This window comes from Panthera uncia (assembly GCF_023721935.1).
Source record: "Panthera uncia isolate 11264 chromosome A1 unlocalized genomic scaffold, Puncia_PCG_1.0 HiC_scaffold_17, whole genome shotgun sequence".
Taxonomy (NCBI): Eukaryota; Metazoa; Chordata; class Mammalia; order Carnivora; family Felidae; genus Panthera; species Panthera uncia.
In genome coordinates this window covers 71,596,551-71,623,954 of record NW_026057577.1, presented here as the reverse complement: position 1 = coordinate 71,623,954, position 27,404 = coordinate 71,596,551, and the positions used below count along the sequence as shown (strand labels likewise).

The 27,404-nt window shown below is 35.6% G+C and overlaps 1 protein-coding gene across 1 annotated transcript in view; it reads right to left on the bottom strand.

Annotated features, from left to right (window-relative positions):
* The window catches only part of SLF1 (SMC5-SMC6 complex localization factor 1), an 82,661-nt gene that overhangs the window by 9,611 nt on the left and 45,646 nt on the right, over positions 1-27,404 (bottom strand). The window contains exons 13-16 of the mRNA XM_049648589.1: positions 25,080-25,211; positions 24,339-24,504; positions 17,378-17,525; positions 447-592 (exon numbers count right to left, since the gene is read on the bottom strand). Coding sequence (XP_049504546.1) covers positions 447-592; positions 17,378-17,525; positions 24,339-24,504; positions 25,080-25,211 — 592 coding nt within the window. The remainder of the gene's footprint in view (positions 1-446; positions 593-17,377; positions 17,526-24,338; positions 24,505-25,079; positions 25,212-27,404) is intronic.

The following is a 27,404-nucleotide window of genomic DNA, read 5'->3' as shown; positions in this document are numbered from 1 at the left end:
TGTGTGTGTGTGTGTGTGTACACACACACACACACACATATATATATATATGATAAAGAGGAATAGCTTGTGGCATCAATGACACATTTTGCTTTTTAAGTATCATTAAATATTACATAAAATTTTTTTGGATCTACATCTTTCCGAAATTATTATTTTATGTGCTATGGCAAGGAAACAAAGATTTTTGTATTATTTTTCTGTTATCAATCCTTAATTACTCTCAAATACGTAATTAAAATTTCTATTCACTAATCACTTCATTTTCAAGGTAGAAAATGCCCACTCTTACACAGAATTGAAAGGTTATATAGATTTATATAAATTTGTAAGATTTAGAGTTAATAAGCTCTGCCCAATTATTAGAAATAACAAAAACATTTTAAAGTTGAATTTATGAAGTCACCTTTTGGCAATTAGAAGAACTAGAACAGACTGGTGCTTACCATTTTTTGGAGAGAGAGTGGCTCAGAAGAAATGCTGATGGAACTCTGTGAACACAACTTTTTAAAGACTGCCTCTGCAACAAACATTTGAAGCCAGGAGGAGGAAAAGGAACAAATGAAAATCTCTAATTCCTGTGAAGAAAAGTCTGTACAAAGCAAGAGAAATAAAAATAGTTACTGCTACACCCTATAAAACTTCTTTCTACAGAGTATTTCTGCATGGGTGTCATTCATTGAAATGATGACTCCTACACCAGTAAGATTCATCCATATGATTTTAAAGCACAAAAAACAGACGATACTCCTAAGATGATACTTGTCTTTCAAGAAATTAGAAATTTTATTTTTTTTATGGTGCATGTTCTCACATTTGAAACAATCATTAATTTTTATTATTTTAAATAAAAGTTTTGAAATTAGATACACACACACATGAACAGAGAGATGATATATGAATAGATAGGTATAGGATTTTATCACTATATTTTCCAACTAATGTAAAGATATCTTCACACAATAGGGTTGTCTTTGGCGAACCAGTACTTGGTTTTTTAATGGACACATATATTATTTAATTTGAGATGACAGGAAGAAAGAAATTAGGCCCTTTCCCCTGACAACATCCATGAATCCTATAACTGCAGAGGAGGAGTAAATGTAAAGGAAAGGAAAATGTAAGACAAGAGAATGTATGAGGACATCCTTAGAAGTCTGTACCCATCTACTATATAGGAAGTAGGGGGAGGGGGCTATAATTTTAAATGACAAAACCAAAATGAAACACCAAGAGCCTCAAATCTTTTCTTCCAAAAACCTCAAGTTTTCCAATAACATGGAAATGCATAAATATACACAAGAACTGAAAGTAATAAAGGACTATTTGCCACATAAAATAATCTATTCGATATTATGAATTCTCCATTGATACTTTCTGTATAAGTAACAGAATGGAATATAAAGAATAAACAAGACCAATCAACAAGATGCTAAAAGAGCTAAAATTAAAACAGGACAAAAAAGTTGTGATATTATACAATATGGCAGATTCACTCCTGTAGGGGAGAAAACTTTTTTTCTTTACCCTTCTAAGTTCTTTTGGCGGGTCTATTAATTAAATTGACATAAGAAAGATTAACATAGGGAAAACAAATTTAATTCCTTTCATATGGGAGCCTCATATACATGAGAGGTTCAAAGGTAATTAAGGTTTACATGCCATCCTAGTTAAGGAGAATGGAGGTGGGGTCACAGGGAAGGAAGACAATTTACAGAAGATGGGAAAAGCAAATGTTTGGTAAACAAATATTTGACATGCTATACAGAGACAGTGGGACACAGAGAGGAATCTGAACAAATAGGCTTTGCTAAACTTGCCTTAGCTCACCACACCTAGCTTGTACTCTTTATAGTTACCTCTGCTGATATTTCTCTTTCAGGACCAAACCCTCTATCCATTTTGAGAGAGAGAGCACACGTGTGGGAGGGGCAGAAAGAGGGGGGAAGAGAGAGAACCTCAAACAGGTTCCATACTGTCAATGTGAAGTCCTATGCAGGGCTCGAACCCATGAATGCAAGATCATGACCTGAGCTGAAATCAAGAGCCAGATAATTAACAAACTGAGACACCTAGGCGCCCCTCGAGTCTTTTGATACTTGATTATCTTTAGTGCAAAATAATCCACCTGCCAAAGTGACACATTCTCGGGTGGCATTTTTTTCTCCCCTTCAGTCCAGCCTTTGAAACTTCCCAAGAAGTTTAGCATTCTAGAAGCTGAGTTGATAGATTGCTCCATCTCACTGAACCAGTCTCTCAGCCCTGAGAACTGGTCAGTTCAATGAAAAGAGTTGTGTCTCATTTCAGGAGGTAGTAATACAGGTGTGCTCCCAAAGTTAGGCCTACATTGTACAATCTGGAATTTACTAAGGTTATTTTTATGGAAGCAAAAGTTAATGGCTGGGACAGACTATAATCTAAATCTCTAAGTTGTGAAGGCAGCCAGTCAAGATTTCTAGATGTCTGGCTCAAAACACCTTCAGACTGAACAAGTGCAGGCAGTGGCAATCTGACAGATTTTCCTCGTCTGCAGTGTGAATGTCTCTGGTGAGTTTTCTGAGTGGCCACACAGCATTAGGTATGAAGACCATCCATGCAGGTGCTGCTGTGGTAATTTCTATAAAGTTTCTATCAAGCTATCCAGCTTTTGCTTGCACAGCTTCAGGAAAAGGGATATTTCAGTTCTCAACAATTCCAAGTCAGAAAGGTGGGGAAAAAAAACTTAGAAATGCCAGTTTGGAGATTTATAGCCAAATACTGGAGGGAACTAGAAGAATTCAGCATCTAGTCCAGTTTACAGGTATAAAACAGGACCTCAAAGGCAATTAACAGAAACAGGATCTGATATCCATAAAAGTGTATTATGGAAACAATTTTTCTTTCTACAGTCACCCTCATTTTATCAAATATAACCACAATGAGACAAATTCATTTGCAAATGAAGTCTAGTAAATGTGGCTGATTATTTACCTAAGTGCAGCAAGAATAGATATTGACCATACAGGCTCTTTTAAATCTGCTGGAACTTTTCATAAGGAATCTCAGATTGACCTTTTATTTTTTATGATTTTTAAAAAGTTAATTTTCTTTTCTTTTTTTTAGTCATCTTAACACCCAATATGAGGCTTGAACTCATGACCTCAAGATCAAGAGTTCATGTTCCTTTGACTGAGCCAGCCAGGCATGACTCTGATTGAACTTTCAAAAGACTCTTGAGGCTAGGAAGCCAAGCAAAGTTCCTGCTATAAGACTTTGCCTGCTATACCTATAGACGTGGATAAATTCCTCTTTTCTTGAGGTCTCCAAAATATCCCAAGGTTTCTGAGCCTGCTAGGAAGTGACCTTGTTTACCTGGTAAGGCTGCTGGGAGTCCTGAAAGCAAGGTACCAGGCTGTTTTTCCAAAGGGATTTAATGGCTCCATGAAGTCCGCTTTAGTTCCTTAAAGCTGTCTGGTCATAATGCGTTTCTATGCACATTCTCAAATATGACATTCCAGCCAAAACTTTGGCAACATAACCAATGTATCCAATTGTGTCTTGTTACAAGGAGAACCGATTCTTACTGAACTTATGCAAATAACTGTACTGCCATGAAAATAAGAATACTAAGAAGTTTCTGAGTTCCAGAGAGATCAGGTAGGGAGAAAAGGTTAAGGTTTTGTCTTTGCTTACAAAGGTATACTTTACCAGTTTGTTATAAAGTTTCCTTAAAAGTGGAAAAACATAACATTAAAAAACAGTAATGTTTCAAACAAAAAGTTATAAAAATTATAGTCATCCTCATTAGTCCATTCAGTCCCATAAAATTAATGCTTATTGATCAGGATCTTATGTTTGCAGTTTTAGGAAATGATGTTTCTCCATCAGAGTTCTGCAAATCCTTACCCAATTAAATGGTATGATCTTAAAATTATGAGAAACAATATACTACAGTATTTGTCAGAGTTCTTTCCATGAATCTGAGGATGAAACATATTCACAATGCAACAGAGCAGAACAGTAACTCTTTGTAAATAACAAACTTAAAAATGGCCCTGGTTATTTGGTTATCTCTCTGGCACACATCTTAAGGTAAAGACTAGAATGGGGCACCGGGGTGGCTCAGTCAGTTGGGTGTCTGACTTTGGCTCAGGTCATGATCTCATGGTCATGGGTTCGTGCCCCACATCAAGGCTCTGTGCTGACAGCTCGGAGCCTGAAGCCTGCTTCAGATTTGTGTCTACCTCTCTCTCTCTCTGCCCCTCCCCCGCTCGTGCGCACGCTCTCTCTCAAAAATAAATGAATGTTAAAAAAGTAAAAAAAAAAAAAAAAATGAAGACTAGAATTACAAGTGACAACATTATACCAGCACATATCACATTTCTGGGAATTTTATATTATTTTTGGAACACTTACATACAACTATAGAAAAACAACATAAAGAAGGCTTAAGTATTACTTCTTATTTGACAGTGTTTCCCATGTGACTTATCAAATAAACCTAATTTGTTCAGGAATGCACATGTGACAAGGAGAAAGAACATATCTTTTGCAATACTCCAGGGATCCTTTGCAAAATCGCAAATTTACTTCGAAGTCACAAATGGCTTTAGAATTCGATTTTGAGAAGTTTGTCAGAGTATCAAAAGATTTTAGGGCAGCCTGGGTGACTCCTTTGGTTGGGCATCTGACTTTGGCTTAGGTCACGATCCTGCGGTCTCTGAGTTCAAGCCCTGCATTGGGCCCTGTGCTGACAGCTCAGAGCCTGGAGCCTGCTTCGGATTCTGTGTCTCCCTCTTTCTCTGCTCCTCCCCTGTTTGTGCTCTGTCTCTCTTTGTCTCTCAAAAATAAACATTAAAAAAAAAAAAGATTTTAGAACGCTTGGTCAAACAGTATCATAAGCCACTGTGAGATAACTTAACCAAAGTGACAAAGATTTTGCACTCAAATATAGAAATTCAAGTAGCCAGAAAAAAAACAAAAAAACAAAAACACCTTGGCAATAGAGAACACTCTGTTTTCTTAAGTAATCAAAAACTTGTTAAGACAACAGAGGAAATTATTTTGATAATACACAGAATTGTTGTTTCCTAGGCAGATTATTTAAAAGGTGAATAAAAACCTTTCACATTATTGAAAGAAAATCGGATGGTCCAAGAAAACTCTGTCCTTTTAGCAGATGAAAGAATACTTTCAGTTGTACTTAAATGTAAGTACATTGTTGACCTCAAAGGTTATTTTGTAAAACCCTTATAATAAATTCATTTAACTTTAGCCAACTTGACCTTGAAGGTAAAATTTTCTCTCCTTCCCATTCTGAAACAATTAGGAAAAAATTACTTGTTTCTCTCTTACCAAAAACACATCTCCATACCTCATACCTTCTCTTAGTCAGAAACTCGACTTGTTCCTTGCATGCAGTTATCACCCCTATTATTTCCAGTAGTCTTAATTACATATATTAAATAAAATTCTTAACCCTTAGAAATGTTGATTTCTAGTAAAAACTAAGAAGTAGACAATTGTAACATTACCAAGAAATTTTGAACACATTCAATAATTTCTAGAAATATATTGTTCCTCACAGTAAATCTGCCAAAGTGACAAAAGACAAGTTTACTAACACACCAAATATCTTTAGTTCCTCTGTGAATCCAAAAGGGGATAAAACTTTATACGGTAATTAGTGTTGTAGTATTTTATCTTATTTAGAAATGATCTAGTATTTCCATCTTATTTAGAAATGAATTTCTACCGGGGTGTTGGGGTGGCATTCAACTCTTGATTTCGGCTCAGGTCATGATATCCCAGTTTGTGGGTTCGAGGCCCACATCTTCACTGACACTGTGGAGCCTGCTTGAGATTCTCTCTCCCCACCTCTCTCTTGTCCCTACCCTGCCTGCACGCTCTTTCTCAAAATAAATAGACTTTAAAAAATTTAAAAAAAAAAGGGGGCACCTGGGTGGCTCAGTCCGTTGGGCATCCGACTTCGGCTCAGCTCATGATCTCACAGTTTGTGAGTTTGAGCCCCACATCAGGGGCTGTGAGCTGTCAGCTCTGAGCTGTCCGCACAGAGCCTATAGTCTGCTTCAGATTCTGTGTCTCTGTCTCTGTCTCTGCCTCTCCCCCACTTGTGCTCGGTTTCTCCTTCTCAAAAATAAACATTAAAAAAGACATTTTTTTTAAAAGAAATTAATTTTTATAATGTAACTTGACTTTACAAACAAAACTCTAAGGATTTAAGAAGTTACCAAAGAGATTTGGAAAGCTTTTTAAGTACACATACCATAAAACATAATTACTGTGGAAAAAATTCACCTAACAATTCTCATCTCACTTATATCTACCTAAATCACTTGCTCCCAACAATTATGTTCGGATTACCCATGAAAATCTCATGAGATAGACAAAGTCAGCCATCCCAACCTATTTTTCTTGCTGACAAATTTTTTAACAGAGATAACATGAACTTATTTCACTAATAAACTCAGGTACAGTAAGTTGTATGTCTGCATTATATTCAGTGTTGATAATTTTAAAGACATGTCTATTGTAACTAAACCAATGAACTTAAACTAGCTTTAATACTAACTGCTTTTCCAAATTATGTGGACCTAAAAGGCATTTGTGTTAGGTCTTATGTATTTCTCAGAATTTTAAGATTACTTAATCCATATAAGCACTTGTTTGTTTTTAAGCCAATTAAGTAGAATTCTTTTAAAAACTGATATTAGCAACACTATCCAGAGGTAGAATAATACATCTACCACACAAAATATAGTTGTTTAAAAATTTTAGCCATGAGATGGGTATGATAATGCAAACCTTACTGGTTTTTAAAAGAGCAGTTGGATCCAAATTTTGTTTTGACAGTTGAAGTAAGTTAAATCACCTGCTCAGATGGCTAAAGCTTTTCAATATTTATGGAGATAACACTTAAGATTTTTTATTCGCTTTATTTCCACCAAGCTCCTTTTTCCCTCCTTCTTGATAAAAAACTTTTTCCTGAAGTTTGCATTTCAAAGAATGGTTCTTAGGTCTTATAGGATCTGGGGGTAGAAAATTCACATCACAAAAGCACAAAGTATCCATAGTTTTCTCCAAGATTCTGCTTTTGGGATACATTTGCCTATTATCAGAGATGTGGGGTAATTACTATCTAAATTTTGCCTTCTTTTTAAGTGAGGGACAATTCTATTTTCAATGTCCCAATCTTTTACAGTATCTACACGGATTTATAAGGGAGACTTGAGGGATGGTAATTGTTCCCAGGGCTTCATTTCTGGTTTTGCAAAGATCTGTAAGATAAAGACTTGCATCGTGGAAAGGATTTCCGACGAAGATAGAAACCAAAAGATTCCCTTATTTATAACTTCAGGGTTTAGTGCAATATACCTCTGTAAAGTTTCTATTAAGCATTTTAAAACACAAAGGGCTTCTTTCAGACTGTACAATTCAACCTTGGACCAATTCACCTTAGGGGAAAAAGTCTCTACTATTGCTTCTATCAGATCCCAAACACCAGCCTTCAGGCCTTCAGCTGATCATCTGTTGGAGGATCTAAGAGATACTTTGTGGTCACCAGTTTCCTATGGGAGGCAGATTTTTCCTCAGGGAGCCATCTGGCTTGTCAGTTAACTACAGCGACACCATGGGTGGGGAGAACGCTCTTTTGCAGCTAATCAAGGTCTCTGTTAGTAGTGTTGTGAATGGCCATTAATGTTTCTGCTCTCTAAATTTGGTATGTCTTCTGAAAGTGGAGGTAAGAGGGCTTTATAACATGAAAGATCTGCTCCTGTTCATGGGTCATGAATTCTTTGCAGTGGGGGTTCCAGGATATATCCTCTAGGGACACTGCATAGGAAGGCCCAAAGCTGGCAGGGCCTGATTACAAAGCCCTGGGAAGTAGGAGGAACTGTACGAAATAGTAAAGTGAGGCCTACTGCCTGTCACAGGTGCTTCTGTTTAAATTTACTTCCCAGCCTTCAGCATTTAAACTAGAAACCTATAGACTCTCGTCTGAAGTACAAACTGAAAAGCTCCAGGCAAATCTTTTAGAGAAAGTAAAATTTATACAGGCAGCTGGGTGTATACGGAATTTTCTAGGGAAGGCAGGGGAATTCAGGGAGTTAGGGAATTTGCTGAGGAGATGGGACTGGAATTTAAGACAGAGAATTTACACTGGATGTGTACTATAATTTTTGTTCTAATTTCTGTTATTTAACCTTGTAAAGGAGTCCCTAAGGCTACTGATTATATTCCTTTGGGTCCTTTTTTTTTTAAACTATTTTTTCAGTTTTATTTTATTTGAGAGAGACAGAGGCAGTGAGAGTGGGGGAGGGAGAGGGGCAGAGAGAGAAAGAGGGAGAGAGAGAATCTGAAGCAGGGTCCGCGCTGTCAGCTCAGAGCCTGATGCAGGGCTCGAACTCACGAAACTGTGAGATCGTGACCTGAGCCAAAACCATGAGTCAGATGCTTAACCTTCTGAGCCACCCAGGTGCCCCCTTTAGGTCCTCTTTTTAAATCTGGTCATTCCAAAGGCACCAACTGTTTAAGATGACATCTCTCTAAAATTTTTCCTTTTAAATATAACCAATTATATATTTTTGTATTATAAAGTATCTACTGTCTGGCCATTGACAAGAACGATTGTGTATTAATCTTAATAGCAACTCAAACTAATAAGCCTTTTTGTGGAAAAACCCGGAAGCAACTTTCTATGCTCTGAATCAATTTTTACCATGGACACAAGAGACATTCCTCAAGTGGGTACAGAAGAGGCAGCCCCTATGATTGAAGAAGTTCACTCAAAGAGTCTACAAAAGTTGTTACAGTAAAAATGGTATAATGATAACACTGTGTCAGGTTTCCAAGGAGAATGTGAGACATCTCCAGTCACACACATGCTAATCTATGACACCAGGCAGGCGCTACTGGAATGGGACTTTTCTAGCACTGACAAAATGACACAGGCTGAGATGGCTAAAACCCCTTATAGACTGAGTGGGACCTCTCATAACAAACTCCCCTCATAGACTGCACACTCAGAGAAAGAGAGTGCTGCTTATGACTTCATGTCTCAGAACTCCAGTCTATTTGAGTGGCCACCAAGATGCATGCTGGTATGTGCACCTTGCACCTGGCAGAGAGGATAGAAAATATTCTCACTGGTCACAAAGCCAAGTTATCAAGATACAGAACGAGAGAAAAGTAAAACCTCATCCAGTTTTTCTTATATGTACACTAACTGAGCCTCGGGGCTCTCAGAGCCAGAGTAATACTTAATAGGGACATGTTGCTCAGTTGGAAATTTTGAGTTATTTTAAATCAAAAAACCTCACTGCACAGAAATTATCTTGAGGATGATGGGTGACCTAGTGCCAATCTAACCTATTCTAGGACCAACTTATCCTAACATGGGGTCACTGAGTTAGGTAGTGAGCACTCTAATAGCTTTTAAGTGCTTGACTCGTGCCCACCAATCCTGCAGCTTTGGCTTCCAAAAGCCTTCACCTTATGTGCATGTTAACGCACAACAAAGCTTGTCTAAACAAATGCCAATTTGATAAGTCAGAGAACCGAGAACTCACTAGTCTGTGAGGTCAGTGGCTCAAATAGCAGGTTTATAGGGCTTGTGTTTGTTACACCCTACAATTTTCCTCCTTATGACAACACAACAGAGAGACAAAGAAAAACAGTGACCATCTTTGAGAGGAAAATGACCAATAAAAACCAAGAGAACTTGGGGTGCCTGGCTGGTCAACTGGAAGAGCATTCAACTCTTGATCTTGAGATCATGAGTTCAAGACCCATGTTGGATGCAGAGATTACTTAAATAAAAAAAAAAAATTAAACAAAACCAAGAGTACTAATTACACACCTTTTCCAGAGTCCCTATATGCAAGGAACTAGTTTCACAAATATTTCCTCCTGCTAATCTAAATTTATAAAAGGAAAAAGAGGACTCTCACTATTCTTGCTTCCACTGGATGCTGCAGGCAGAGATCTGGGAAACTGACATGATAAGAATTCTTACCTTCTGTGGCTTTCTGAAAATTGTCCCAGGATCTCTCAGCTGCAGCAGCCACAGAATGTCCACCATCCAGACACTAAAACTACTCTCTCTCTGTGGCCACTTGTAGGGGAGGAAAATTTTTTCCTCCACCCTTCTAGGTTCTTTTGGCTGGTGTCTTAATTAAATTGACATAAGACTAACAGAAGAAAAACAAATTTAATTCCTTTCATGCAGGAGCCACACACAGACAGGAGAGGTTCAAAGACACTTGGCAATTGAGGCAATTGGGAAAAGCAAATGTTTGGTAACAAAATATCTGCCACACTATGCAGAGACAATGGGACACATACAGGAATCAGAACAAACAGACCCTGCCAAGTTAGCCCCAGCTTACCACATCTAGCCCATACTCTTTGTATAGAAGGCCTAGTCTGGGAAGAAAGTTACTTAAATTATTTTAGGCAGTTAAGGGGGAGATAAAACTCTTCCTAAAGTCTGTTGGTCCTCAACTGTCTTTAGCGCAAAATAACCCACATGCCAAGGTGGCACATTTTGGGGTGGCATATTCTGTTCTCCTTTACTACAAACTCTGGAAAAAGTCAATAAAATCAGCAAAATAAACATAACAGGTTAAAATGCATTTTAAAAATTGAACAGAATGACAAACTAAATATCAATATGAAGTATAAAACTTGACCTCTGTACACAGGGGCTGAGTTCCTTTGGGCTGAAAAGACTCCAGACACCCAACAAGAGTCGTATCCTGCTCAAATGCCTTAACAAAAGGCTCAGGGCTGGTATTCCTGCAGTTCTTGATTGTCTGAATTTTGACTGCAGGAGGGGGGCACAGCAGGGTGAAGAGGGAGAAAGAATGAACTAAGTGGGTGGGGAATTTCTCCAGGGAACATTTGGCAATGCTTGGTTGTCATAACTAGTGTGGGAAGTGCTACTGGCATTCAGTGGCCAAAGGACACAGCTACTACTGAAAGCCCTACAATTCACAGTTCATAGGACAGTCTCCAACAACAAAGAATGATCCAGCCCCAAATATAAACAGTGTCCAGGCTAACCTAGAAATTCTGCCTTGCCTAAAGACCTAAACTTGCCTTGAGGCACACACTGCCATATAGGCAAAGGGCTCCAGTCAGATGTTAAGTAGATCCACCTAACCCCACACATACAGGAGACTGCTCAATTCAAATAAACCTTTCCAAAATAGCTTCCACTGAGATACAATTATAAGAACTGGAAATGAGAAAGGAGTTATTTACAACCTTTTGTTACAACTGACTACTTACAACCTACTGCACTGCAAATACTGAAACTGTGCAAGCAGTAAGAATGATCATCAAAAGATTTTAATCAACTTGCCATATGACATTTTATAAATTTAAGGTGTACAGCCTGTCACTTTGAAACTTTTATATACTGTAACGTGATTGCCACTGAGGTAGCATTTATTATATAACATCATTATACTACAATATTATTATCTGTGTTCATCATATTGTATATTAGATAGATTTCTATGGCTTATTTACTACTCGCTTCAAGTTTGGAGCCTTAAACACAATCAACTTTATCCCCTCACTCCCCATCCTATAGTAACCACCACTGTGATATGGAAAACAAAGGCAAAAGAAGCGTAGAAGAAAAAAATATTAATGCAGCCCACCGACAAGTACTTAAGACAGGCAGAGGGACCTTCCTACATGAACTCAAATGCCTCAATGTTAGTCCTTTGCTAGATGCAAAAGGCAACCTTAGCCCGACATTATGATGTTAGCCCAACCTCCAGGATCCTGTAAGTTTTCTTTAACATACGAAAATCCCTTTGAAAACTTCCTTTATCTCTATTCCCTGCCAACCCCCCTGCCCCCCATCCCAAGATATAGGTTAGCAATTATCCTCCAAACATATGGCCCCCTGATACACATCTGAAGAGTCTCATGACTAAGGTTTTACTAGAGATTAGTAAATGACCTTATTCTTAAACAGCAGCTAGCCCCTCAAGGTCCCAAAAACCTTGCTTCCAAATTCCTTAGAGACTTACACTATCCCTAAGCCCCTCCCAACTTAATAGTGTATCATCAGTCACTCCTCACAATCCCAGTGTAGCTTTTTCTGCCCATGATTCCTGTTGCTATGCTTTTGCACCAAAGACATCCCAAGAACTCTTTCTTGACCGTTTGATTCCAGAACCCAATGTATGTCACATCAATTTTACTGGGTTTGCTTTTTGTTTTTTGCAGGTTTGACTTTTTAAGATTCCACATGTAAGTGACTTCATACAGTACTTGTCTCTCTCATTTAGTGTAACATGCTCAAGGTCCATCCATGTTGTTGTGAATAGAAGAATATCCTCCCTTCTCATGGCTGAGTAAGAGTCCATGGTATATGTATACCACATCTTTTGTATCCATTCATCCAACGATGGGCATTTGGGTTTTTCCATATCTTGGCTATTGTGAATAATGCTGTGACAAACATGGGTGTGCATAAACCTCATCAAAATCCTGTTTTCATTTCCTCTGGGTATGTACCCAAAAGTGGTACTGCTGAATTGCACGGTGGATCAATTTTTAATTTGTTGAGGAACTTCCATGTTATTTTCCATAGTATTCGGACTACTTTACATTCCCATTAATAGTGTATACAGGCTCCCTTTTTAACACATCCATGTAAACCACTGTCTTGTCTTCTTGATGATAGCCATTCCAACTGGTGTGAGGTGGTATCTCACTGTCATTTTGATTTGTATCTCCTTGATGATTAGTGCTATTGAGCATCTTTTCATGTGCCTGTTAGGCATTTTGATTCCTCTTTGGACAAATTTAGTTCTTCTGCCCAATTTTTAACAGACTGTCTGCTCTCAAGTTTTGTTAGCTCTTTATATACTTTGAATATTAACCCCTTATCTGATATATGATTTGCAAAAATTTTCTATTCTGAAAGAATTCTTTTGAATATTAAATCTCTAGTTATACATTTAAAAAAAGCCTATCATCACAGTGTTTATTACAACCAACTGATCTCTTAACATATCACCTCTAAGCGGAGGCAAAAACAAAGTAGAAATAACTTGCACTGTATTGTTCAAAGGAGATGATCCAATTGAAGTTATTCACCCAGAAAGAGCATTTGATAGGCTTTTTTAAAAAGTCATGCCACTCCCTTGTTAAAAAAAACTTTTTTTTTTAAACGTTTGTTTATTTTTCAGAGAGAGAGAGACAGAGTGCAAGCAGGGGAGGGGCAGAGAGAGAGAGGCGGACACAGAATCTGAGGTAGGCTCCAGGCTCTGAGCTGTCAGCATAGAGCCCAACTGGGGGCTCCAACCCACAAAACAGGAGATCATGACCTGAGCCAAAGTCAGATGCTTAACTGACTGAGCGACTCAGGCACCCCTAAAAGAGCTTCTAACTCATCAACATGGCTTAGGAGTTCCTCTGCAAACTCTCTTACAATTTCTTTGCCTTTATTCTGGCTACTCTTCTTGCATCTTGCCATTAGCTAGCTACCATAAGATTTCAAACAGGCCCTGCTTCTTCCTATCTCAGTTTTGGTAAATGTTGTGTCTTCTAATGGAAACATGTTTCCCTGTCTCTGCCCAACTCCTACTTTTCCTTCAGGTTCTGTTTTACACGATTACCTGATATGAAGTATAAGTTCACCCATCTCAACACCTAGTTTTTCTTGTTTGAAGCACTCAGCATTTTTAAACGATATATTTACATTAATCTAATTATAGTCTGTTTCTCTCACCAAAAACTCCAAAAAATCAAGGGCCACCATGTTTTGTCACCCACCCCTTCACTAGACACAGTATTTATTTCGGTGCTTAGTAGAGTAGCAATAAAAATATGTTGAATAAATAAAGTGAATAGAAACATTCCGATGAGATAATTAGTAAAATTATGAAAACATATTTATGAAAGAGGTCTGAAAAATGGAGAGGAATTAAAAAATAAAAGAGTTTGGAAACATTATTTATCAGGAAAAAATAATGAAGTAGTCTGCGAAGGGTAAAGGGAGTTTTACTAAATTTCTCTAAAGATGTAAAAAATATTATAGTACATTTTGATGACACGTTTTCTTCCCACTAAAAGCAGGAGAAAAAATAAGTTTAAGTTAGAAGTTAAGAAACAATATCTTGCTATTTTTATAAATAAAGTTTTATTGAAACATCACCATGTCCATTTATGTTCTGTGTATGGCTGCTCTTCATACAACTGCAGAGTTGAGGAGCTGGGATAGACTACAAGCCTGTACAGCCAACAATGCTTACTATGTGATATCATATACAAAAAAAGTTTGCCAACCCCTGGTTTAAGCCAATATACTAGAAATTTCAATAAGCATAAAAAAATAATTTCAGATCACCTGATCTTAAAATATAGAAAGGGATATAAGAAAACTCTTTCTGTTCAAAGTGTTTAGAAATAAAAGAGAAGGACATCAATGTGGGTTAACGGACATGAGATCTGAAGGAAAGAAGGATTTTACTTATCTACTGAAATATCTTCTACCTTAATCTTCTACAGAACAAAAACGAACAACGGTTTTACTAAACTGAAATTAATAGATTTGAATCTGAGTAGCATCATAATATGATTTGTATTTGTGCACTAAGAAAAACAAAAATGTACAGATGGCCATGAGAAAGATGGACCATTATCTTCAATTAAATGTTATGTAACAAACTATAACATCGTTACTAGTGACTTAGGAAAAGCAAAAAGCATCTGATGAAAAATGCAAAGAAATTTTAAAAAAGGGAGTATCCAGAGATAAAGAAATCATTCTTCATCAAAATACTGACATACTGACAAAAAGGACATTATTAAAACACCTGGTCCACTTGTAGGGATAAAAGTTATTATGCTATTAAAGTCCATAATAAACACTTCAATTTTGTATACTAACTATAGAAAAGCTACTTACTGTTCTCTTAAACTGTTCACTTGATTTCTGCCTCTTGACAATAGTAAAAAATCAAGTCATACTAACAACAAAAATTTAGGAAGATATTAATTTGAACCATTTTAGAAATGTCTTTTTTAAAACTACCCATCTGTAGCTGAATTAGAAGCCCAAAGGACCAATTATGTGTGTTTTGAGAAGAGTTTAAAAAAAAAAAGGGTTAAGCCTACTTTTCAAACATGGATATAGTTTAAATCTCAACTAGAGTTTTAAATACTAGTGATCAAACATATCGGGGGAAGCAAAGTAATCGCTCAGTGTGTCAAAAAGATCGTAATGGTAACATTAACATCTAGCTTTAGCTTAAGTCAGTCATAGGCTCAAACTTGTTGGGTTTAAACTTGTCATGCGAAAGGAGGAAATAGCAGTGGATAACAATACCTTGCTTTAAAGTACAGTGCAAATCAGCATATGAGTGAAGAAAGCATCGAACCTGACTTAGAACATATAATGAAACCCTATTAGTACAGGCTCATATTTTCTGCATTTGGCTAAACTATGAGACAAACTGTATTACCTTCAAGGTAACCAACACATACTGGAAACAAGACATTTAACTATACTGATGGCCTCTAAAGCCACTGCAAATCCTGTCCTGGGTCCCTCAACTCAAAGAAGTTTCATTATGGAATACAAGCAGGGGAATCCTTTTAGCTAAATGTTCAGTTCTCATGCTAGCAAATAATGACAGAAATTTGCTATTTCTAAAACAACAAGAACATCAACGACAGCAACAAAAGAACTACCCAGTAGGAATGGAGTGAAATAAATAAGAAAGGATTTTAGAGGAATATTGAATTTGAGCTAAGGAATGTTAAAAAGTCAAACAACAAAAAGGCTAGCTACTCCACAAAAGTAACAGTAATCACCCCTCAGCTCAAAGAAAAAGGAAAAGAAGAAGATAAAATGCTTGAGATAAAAATCTTGTAAGTTCAGTAGTATAAAAAAGAGACCTCCGTTTGCAGAGGGCATCATCGAATAAATCCTGAACTCCCGTTTTAGTCCTGGATTCCTATTCTAGAATCTTTCTTCAAAGTATTAAAGTGATATTAAAGCATATTCAAGAACTTTTTCTTTTACATAAAAACCTAGATGTACTGAAACACATGTATAACAAAAAAGAATACTTGGCAGTCTAAAATTTTTGCAGTATATAAAAAATTATCTTTTATATTTGAGGGCCACAAAAACTCACTTGTTTTAAAATACATTCATTTTAGGAAGTTAGGATACAAGTGAGAAAGAAAGAAATGACAAGATTCATAGTTTCCTAACCTGACTTTGAAGTTCAGGAATGGTGCCCTCAGGTCTTTTGGAAGTCTCCCTCACTCTGGAGACCAAGAGTTAGGTAGAACCGTTCATAAAGTGGGTATGTGAAAATGAGTTATTTTAGAGGAAAATTTAAAACTAGAATGGATGATTGGGGGAGGAGAAAGAGTGAGAAAATTATACATATGAATTACTTCTTTTTGCTTCATCCGGGCTCATTTGCTACACCACCAGACTCAATTGAAAAGAAATAGTAGCAGCTTTTTATAGTAAGAAAAATTATACAGCAACAGGTACATCGGGGCAAAAGTTTTAAACAGTGATAGTAAGTTAATAAGATAAACAAGTTAATGCAAGTGGTTTTATAAAGTAAGTATTCTGAGTCAGTGAATTTCATTTTACTACTGTTAAGTATTTACATAGGAAGAGACCTGGGAACTGTTCATATGGCACATATAAGATGAAGGATAATGCTTTCTACTCAACCTCAATGATTATAAGTATTAAAAGGACTGAAAATTGTTCTTACCATGTAAGATTCTGAAACGCCATACATAAAAAAGTTAATCCGCTTCTTCAATGAAAAGACAATAAACTGATTTAAATTTGTCTAGTTAATAAAAAAATTTTTTGAAATTAAAAAAAATTTGGTCAAATATTTACTTGCATAGGGTAGTTTACTTATAATTTTTAATTATATGATTAAGGAAAATATTAATAATATTGCATATAAATAAATATTTCCAAGTACTATTTTCTATATTACCATCTAATATTCCGTTTTTGTGAAGTCATCAAAATAATATTTTGAAAAATAAATAATGTGGTGGGGGTGAAGGCTCATGTAACATTTAGAGGAAAATAAGAGTATAAAATGATATATATGAGTTCAAGAGTATTAAAAAAATACTTAGATATTACTAGAAAGAAATAGATAAAAAAGTTAAATGTTTACCTGCATGGGAACATTCATGATGAATAATTTTTACCTTCTTTATACTGTTTCTATGTTATGCATGCCTGTGTGTGTGTAACTATTTTAAGAAAGCTTCATATGAATGTATGTTAAAGATTACAGACTGCCTAAAGGAAAATCACATAATAGGTCTAAGAAAAACAACCCAGAACACTCACCATCACATGAAAGGGAAACATAACTTCCTAAGTCATCAGACATGTGTCGCATCACATTTTTACCCCTCTTCAGACCAAGGAAGATCCAATAATCTATTGCTGCTCCAAGAATTCCTGTGAGTAAGTAGGCTAGTTCATGTTTGAAGACCTAACATTAAGATGGGACAAATATTAGTAATGCATATTAAAATAGATGGTTTTTTTTATCAGTGTTTATTTCAAATACTTGTTGAGGCAAACTTAGCTATTTAAAATTAGAGTATGCTAACACTAAAAGGTGTTCCTAGAACCGCAGCAAGCTAATTCCCTCTCTCCATTTTCTGCCTCTCCTTCCTCCCCCTATCCATATCTAAATCTTTATACCCATATGACAAAACCGCTAATAAAACAAAACCTCCAGTACTTATATACAGACAGCTTAGAATAAACTTTTAAAATATCATTATTCAACAGTGTCAGTGCTTTACTATGGCAGTAATTCCATTAAAACATGCAGGAGATATCTGGCTTCTGTGGATTTCTGTTAACAAGAATACAGAGATATTAAAAAAAAAAATAGACTTAGCCATCCCTGTTTATATATAAAATTAAACTTTCCATTTCTCCATATGGCATACTCCAGAAAAAGACTTAAAAAACACAATGAATAAGAACTTTAGCAAACAAGATTGTTGTAAAGAAACAGATTGGCTAAAATTCTAATTATTAAATTGTATCAAGTTACATTACCTAATTTAGAGATGTATTGGGATCAATTCTTAAAGATGAATATTGTTCTATATTATCACTTCTAAACATTAAATTCCTATAAAAAATAAAGCAAGCATACCAAATTTAATTACAGTAAGTATGCTTTACCCTAATGTGGAAAATCTCTAATTCAAAAATATGAAGGCAAAGAGGTATAAAAATATTTTTAAACACTTTTGATTTAAAAATTAACACTTTTCCACAATGACATTAAAACTAGTTGAAATTCCTTTACTTTCGGTATTTGTTCTTTAGGTGGGTTGGATGTGTGAAAAAAAATGCCAAATTAACAGCTGGGTACAAAACATGTGAAAAGATTTTAATAAATAAATGTTATAGTATCCAAATAGATGGTAAGTGCTGTGTTCCGCAACTATACTAAACCTAATATGGGGTTAAGGGCAGAGAAATCACAAACCATCAGAGGCTACTGGATTTCTTTCTCCTGCCTTCAGCAGACAAGGTTCCTACAGTATAAAATATTTCATAAGAGTACCATCATTCCTTATTATAAGAAGCTATTATTAACTTCAAAACTAAAGTTCTAGTTCTGGTTTGTTGTGCAAGCAGGACATACACCAGGCCTGCCAAAACAGTGTTTACTGAGGAAAAGCCCAGAGTCAGGGTGCTTAGGTAGGTGTGCAAGTTCCCTGTGGCTCTATCACACTGTATGGCCGTACTGCATTAAGGCAGGGCTGGACATTAGAATGTGAGAGACAGACTATGAAGAATGGGGCTGAGGAGATTTTAAGCTGCATGATTAGGGAAGCACTACCCTTCCTGTAATATCATCAGGAGCCTCAACACAAAACCTTGATCACAGCTCGATGCTGCCAGGTCAGGATTCATGACTGGGCATTAGCACCACCCTCTCGCCCACCCTGATTAGAGGGCTGTGTTTAAGTCTTGCAGTTGCAGCTGTGTGACCCGGGCAGCTAGCAGTAGGACTGGCTGTATCAGCAGGCGGGAAAGTACCAACTCCTCCCCTAGTACCCTGGTAGGGTCCGAGCCATAAGCTGACCACAACTCACTCCCTTAGGCATTGAGTCTTAGCTAGTCTTCAAAGTAGTTTGCAGGAAGCCAACTCTTGACTTTGTAAAGCCAACATGGAGATAATCACTCTGAGCAAGTTTTATTTCTCAGGGTTCAACTTATCAAGAGAACATAAAACAGGACAGTGAGAATCTACATTTGAACTAAAAGTTGATCATATCAAGATCCATGCTGCAGAATGTTCCTTGCAACAAAATGTTTATCTGAATGTCAGCAATGACACTACTTAGGAAACCATCAAGAGACTGGCAAATTTTGATTTCGCAAAATATTCTCCATCCCAAGAGTAGAATAAATCAGGATCACTTCAGATCCCTAGTCATAAGGCTCTGAATAGGGAAAAAGGAGGTTAGCCCACAGAGCTAAGTCTCATGTAAAACCACAATCCAGCACTCCATCAATTAAAAAAAGACCCCACAAAATCAACCAGCTGGGACCTTTCTCTTTCCTTACACAAATGTATGTACACATGTACTTGGTACCACAAATTAATTTTGATAGTGCCTATTATCCAATTTACCTTGATACTACTGTTATTAAATAGAGACAGGTAGTACTTGCAAGGAATTACTGTAGCTTCTTTGCCATGGTAAGAAAGATCTTGTTAAAATTATTCTTACCTGTGTGACATTAGCTAAGCATCCACACTACCACATATTCATTATAGTAAATTTTTATACAAAAAGACACTTTCCAATCAGGGTTTTGGACCCTTTCACGTTATATTCTTTTTTTTTTTTTTTTTTTTTTTAAATTTTTTTTTTCAACGTTTTTTATTTATTTTTGGGACAGAGAGAGACAGAGCATGAACGGGGGAGGGGCAGAGAGAGAGGGAGACACAGAATCGGAAACAGGCTCCAGGCTCCGAGCCATCAGCCCAGAGCCTGACGCGGGGCTCGAACTCACGGACCGCGAGATCGTGACCTGGCTGAAGTCGGACGCTTAACCGACTGCGCCACCCAGGCGCCCCACATTATATTCTTATCTATGCCACTCACCGTCACCACAGGGCCAAGATATTGCGCTATGGACTGTACTCACTGTGACTTTAACAGTGTATAAATAATGCTACCAATTCTAACAGAGTGAATATATATGATTTAGAAGGAGATTAGTGAGAATATGGCAAATACATCATCAAGGGAGACAAGCTTTCCTGGAATATTGAAATGTTTGCTAAAGCTGAAAGAACAGAAAACCCTGAGAATTAACAAACAAATGAAAGATAGACATGATCTGCACATGACATATATTTATCTTAGAATCCCCTTTCTAATGTGTTAAAGTCTATTATCAGACATTTTGTCAATACAGTTCTCTAGTGTCTCTATTGACTGCCAGTACAAGTAATCTCCATTGAATCAATCAATTTGGTGATCTTCCAAAAACCAACTAGTGTATCATGTAGAACAAACTACAATCTTGGCCTTCCGACTCCCAGGTTAGGGCTTTACATAATATCCCATGGCAATAGAGGACACACGGCTCCTCTAGTACCTCTGTCAGAAAGATGCAAATATAATACACATAATGTGCCTCTTCCTGTTTAAAACACTGGCATCTGAAACAAGAGAAAGTATGTTGCAATGGAGACTTGGCCCCTAGTCAAGACTTTGCCCTAACAAGCTGTGACACCTTGAAGAAGTTCCTTAAACTCTTTAGCCTCAATTTCCCTATCTTTAAATACAAAGTAGCTTCCATTTCTACCTATAATAGTAGGGTTATCATTAAATAGCACTTAAAGACATCACAAAGAAAAGTAGGACTAACCACCAAGCTTAGCAAAATTTATACCTCCCTCCTAACCTTGACACAGCTCACCTCTGCTCTTTGCCAAGGAAAGCCCAAAGCTTTCTCAGATTAATGACAATGAAATTCACTGCCATTGTGTCACTCTGCAACACTTGCTGACTGACATTATGACAAAACAATATTAGCATAAACTGAGGACTTCTGTTTAGCTAATGACTTAAATTGAATGCTTCAACTCAGCAAATCAAGAAACAAATGCTTTATAGTACAGAAAATGATGTCTGTGAACATGCATGGAATTCTTGAAATTGGAAACTGCCAAAAAGATTTAATTAGTTCAAGAATGAATTCTAGCAGATAAGGTAACACATACACACAAAAACCAGTTTATATGAATTTACACAATTCAAATGTTAAATAAAATATTAATCTGTCAAGTTTAAAGTTTAATCTGTCAAGTTCTAATATTATAACCGATGCTACAACTGCAATGCTTCACAAAATGTTTAATTTATTTAAAAATCTGAACAAAAATCTTTAAGTTAAATACGGGTAAATCTGTTATTATTTACATCAGCATTTCCTGAGTAAATTTCTATCTTTGACAGTACTTTTGTAAAACTGAAAATGTCAGTGTTATTATTATTTTCAGTTATAAATGAGTAATTTAATCTATATAATCCAAATGGATAAAAAAGAAATGCTCCATAATAAGAAAATATTTTCTATCCCTAATGATTCTATGATCTAAAAAGTACATAAAAAGACAGTAATAAGAATGTTATCAGTTTTATCTTAGTATTAAACTCAACTGCCGATGAAGTATCATTTTATGTTGACTAACTTATACACATGTATATAACCCTATTTTTTTTTTTAACCCTATTTTTTTAAATAAGACTACTCACTTGGTTATTGCCACATAATACAACTCCTTGGCCACAGAGACAAGCAATACTCGGAAATAATTCTCCCTTTTTAATGCCGAATTAAAGAAAGTTTGGGGCCTTTAAAAGAATTTTCTTTTTTTAAAACCTCAGGTACCACCTAAACAGAATTCTGAAAGACCAGTAAGGGCTTCCGTTTCTGATAATAGAGGCCTAAATAATTCAAATATATGCTGTTAAAGAAGAAAACTAAAAATGTTGAATAAAATAGGTAAAACATCTTCTGGAAACCTATTAAGAAATTGCTAAGCCAAGATCTGGAGAAGGTAAAAAGCCAAATAAGGCACTCAAAGCTAGCTGACTTTACCCTAAGGACACTTGTTGAATCCAGAGAAAGAGTTGAGATATAAAACTGTGGTTTTTGGAGCCCAGAGGAAAAGGAGTATAAAAGTCATAGCCCAAGGCCTAATATAAACTGTTTGTATTTGTAGCCCTGTACTTCACTTGGGATTACCCAGGAACCCTCAAACCTGGCAACCGAAATTCTCTCCAGAGGAAGATATTCTGTGTCTTTGTCATGTTATTGTTTTTACAAATAATTTTTCAAATGTGATTTATGGCATATGGTAAATGATAACTAGCTCATAAGAGAATATATAAAACACAAGAGAAGTTAACAGGAGAAAACAGGTAGACTTACGAAGACTTCAGATATGCAAGTCAGTCAAAGACTATAAATTTATTACTGCCACGTTGAAAAACGAAAGAAAACCTTGAATATTTTGTAGGCAACCAGAAACCATAAAAACACGTCATAGTAATTAGGAAGTAAAAACGTCTAAAACTGGCAAAAATACAAAACGTAAAAATGCAACAGTCATGTTTAACAACATATTAGACACTACTGAAAAGAGACTAGTGAATTAAAAATTAAATGAAAAGACACTACCCAGAATGCTTCACAATATGAAAGACCTGAAAATCTAGATGACAGGGAAAAAGCACAGAAGATACATGGAGAAAGTATTGGAACTAAAAAAAGTAGAGCAGAAAAAGTCAATCAGAGGAAATATGAGAAGAGAAACTATGTAAGAATTTTCCTGGAGAAAGAATAGACTTATGGCCATTTGACACCAGAATTCTCCACCTAAAACACTATGCATCATCTACACAAACAAATGGTTAACATAAAAAAAAGAAAGAAAGAAAAAAGGAACAAATTTACAAAGTAGATTCAGAAGTATTAATTAAGGCAATTATTAAATTTGACTTAAAAGTGACAGAGAGGAATTTAAAACAATGGGGAAAACATACTGTTTACTCTGATCTTACATGGACTCGAAAAGTAAAGTTCAGTTAACTTCACATGCCAGAAATAGAGGGCTCATTTTTTTTAACTATAATTTACATTAGAAATTAACAAAAAAGCACAAACATATCCATTAATCATAACAAAAATACATCCATTGAGAAGTTTTAAAGCATATTAAAATGCTTCTTGAATCAAAGAATTCATAACTGACAATAAAAAACATTGGGGAAAAAAAAACACTAACAGCACACTGAAGTATTAAAACCTGTGAATAAACCTCAATCTGTAGTCAAAGGCAATTTATTTTGAGTATATTAGAAATAAGGACTAAAAAGAAAATAGATCCAAATATTCAAGATATAAAAGGAAAGAACTAAAAAAATTATGAACAGCTGAGAGACTCTTAATGACAGAGAACAGAGGGAGGTGGTGGGGCATGTGCTAGTTGGGTGATGGGTATTAAGAAGGGCACTTGTGATGAGCACTGGGTGTTATATGTAAGTGATGAATCACTGAATTCTACTGCTGAAACCAATATTGCACTGTATGTTCACTAACTATAATTTAAATAACAGTTTGAAAAAAAATTATAAGCAGAAATCAATGATATTAACACACAAAAAGCAGACAATTAAGTCCCAAAGGCAGATTATTCTCAAGAGAAGAAAGGTGATAAATGGTTATTATGCATCCAAAACATGGCACAGTATGTTGCAATGCAGTGCATTTAATTTTCCCAACTACCCTTCAGATAGGTAATACACTGAAATCACCGTACTTTAAATTTCTAATGACAAGCAAGATCTACTTATGAAGAAATAACGAACAACCACAAAGGTAGTTTTAAAAACAAGTAAAACTTTCTATTTGTACACACAAAAAATTGTATGGACTCAGTTTTTAAAATCATAGGTTCCGTAAGAATTGAAATTGTACAAAAGTAAAAAATCTAGAGTAAGTGAATTCAGATATCTTAGCAGTAATGATCAAAAAACTGTCCCTAGCTACTACACCCAGATGTAAGATGATGAAGAAACCAACTTCTAAGGATCTTTTACAATAAAACCTAAATAAACAGAAAACAATGATACATTTGGAGAGATTTTACTTTTATTCAAACTGTTCAAAGAATAAAGACAAAAGATGTGTAACTCAAAGATGTACTTTTTCATAGGTCATTATTCATTTGTAAATCAATTCTACTTACATCATTAGACTTGCATTTTTCCTTGTGAGAATATATGGTCCACTCCAAAAGCATATTTACTGGTTTGGTCAAAAGCCCAGAGGCCTCATTTCCTGACCAAAAGATTTCAAGAAGAATTGCCTTTCCTGTTATTTTCAGACTCTGAGAATCTGACCAGTCATACAACCTAATGAAAATATGAACCAAAGTATATTTTTATGCCAACTTGATCACTATAGTCATTAGGCATAATATCTTTTGCCATAATACAAAACGATCTAGTGATTTCTAAATATAGAAAGGGTGTAATATATAAAGATTTTAACAAAATTATAATAAAGAGCACAATATAAAAAATGGTCATAATTCAATATAATGACCAAAAAACACAAATAGTAATCGAACTGCATGTCTTAGAACATACACAAAACTTACCGTGGATATTACAGATTCAATGTTAAAAAACCCAGTAGTACTTCCACTTAGATCCATTACTTAAGAATTAAAAAATACATAAACCCTGAAAAATATATGAAATTTTACCTATCCAAATGTCTAAATAAGTGAAAAACAAAAATGTGAACTGAAGCCACATAAAGAACATAAAAAACTTTACTGAAAGACTATGTCTACAACCATGTTTTAAAAACAAATCTACTTTAAACTAGAAAATAAGGTGACTTTTTAGATGTACATAAATTAGAAAAATAATACATAAAACAATATAAATATAGAAAAATTTTTCTTTATGATTAAACTTACTTTTGGCTCAGATGTCGCACTTCACTTTCCACTAAATTAAAGAAAAATTTGAGCAGGGTCAGGTGGAGCACCTTACTGCCAATAATATTTTTCGAAATTTGATGACAAAAACTTTCATTGTAAAGACAAGACCTGAAGAACATGAACCCAATAATTTGTAACATACAAGCAATTTAATGAATATTCTGTGGACAAAGTATTTCTTTGAGAGAATTATTAGAAATCTAATGAAATTTGCTTCAACAAACTATAAAACTAATCAACAATATTTCATTAGTATGTTTTCTTCCTTTAAAAATTAAACCATGTCAAATCTCATGACATTTAATTTTTAGTAATACAGATCTCATTTCTGTTTTTAAATGACTGTAATATTTAATAGCCAAATGGTACTCTATTCTTTATTTCATTGATAAAGACCAAAAAATTATGTATTTCATTAAACACTTTCAATTCAGATGATAAGCTATAGTCTCTTAGAATACTTTCTATAGTCTTCTTACTCAAGATTACTTGTTGTTATTATTTAGTAAAATGAAGGTCATTTAAGGCTATTTTTTAAGAGTTTAAAAAATTTAATATTGGGGCACCTGGGTCGTTCTGTCGGCTAAGCATCTGACTCTAGATTTCGGCTTAGGTCATGATTTGGTTTGTGGGATCGAGCCTCCTGCCTCCTGTTGGGCTCTGTGCTGACAGCACAGAGTCTGTTTGTGATTCTTTCTCTCCCTCTCTCTCTGCCCCTCCCCTGTACTTGGGCGTGAGTGTGTTCTCTCTTAAAATAAATAAATATGCATTTTAAAAAATTTAATATTTTCTTTTCATCTACTATAGCAGTACTGTCCAAGAGAACTTTCGGTGATGATGGGATATGTCCTGCTGAACACGTGAAATGTGGCTTGTGCAACTGAAGACTTGAATTTTAATCTTAAATTTATTTATTTATTTATTTATTTTAATTTTTTTAACGTTTATTTATTATTGAGAGAGAGAGAGAGAGAGAGAGAGAAAGAGCATGAGCAGGGGAGGGGCAGAGAGAGGGGGAGACACAGAATCCGAAGCAGGCTCCAGGCTCCGAGCTGTCAGCACAGAGCCTGACACGGGGCTCGAACCCACAAACTGCGAGATCATGACCTGAGCCGAAGTCAGTCGTCAGCCAACGGAGCCACCCAGGCGCCCTTAATCTTAAAATTAAATACGGTTACATGTGGCTATTGGCTACTGGGTTGGACAGGAAAGTTGTATAGTTTTTTTTTTAAAGAGGGCATGCAATTACTCAGAAGTCTAGAACTAAGAAATCCTACGTAACAATACTTATAATAATGTTCCAAATTTATTATCAATTATATAAACAATGTACTTGTAATTTTCTACCTCTGTCTCCACCTTTCCCATCTTATTTTTGAATACCACATTGTCAGGTTAGGAGGGTCATGAATGACTGTTAAAGTTTAATTTAACAATACTCAAATCTCTTCTAGAAGATGTTCTATGCCTATATAATTAGTCTATCTGAAAAGTGCCAGAGCTGGACACCATAGTATCTTTCATTTAAAAAATAAAAAATAAAAAAAATTAAAAAAACCCAAAAACATATTTTAGGGAATATTTCAAATATATTTAAAAGTAGACTAATATTATCCAGCTCATCTATATGACTACCACTTCCCTAAACACATTCTTTCTGACTCCCAATGAACCCAATTGTTTGGAAATGAAATCTGGGTATTTGTTTATTAAAAAGTCTACTTGTAATTCCACCTCCTATTGCATCAATTAATTGATCTGAACATTTATTAAGCATTTATTACATTCCAGATATTGTATTAAGAATAAGGATAGAGATGTTTAAAACTGAGCATTTAAGTGAAGAGATGGGAAAACATGCAAATGGAAGCAAAAAGAAAGCTGGGGTAGCAATACTTACACCAGACAAAACAGACTTTAAAACAAAGACTGTAACAGACAAAGGACACTACATAACCAGAAGGGAATAATCCAAGAAGAAGATATAACAATTTTAAGTATTTATGCACCCAACATGGGAGCGTGAAAATAAATAAAGCAACTATTAACAGACATAAAGGAAGAAATCGATAGTAATACAATAGCAGTAGGGGACTTTTAACACCCCACTTACATCACTGGATAGATCAGACAGAAAATCAACCAGGAAACAGTGCCACTGAATGACACATTGGACCAGATGGATCTAACAGATATATGCAGAACATTCCATCCAAAACCTGCAAAATACACCTTATTTTCAAATGCACACAGAACATTCTGCAGAAAAGATCACATGTTAGGCTACAAAAAAATCTCAAC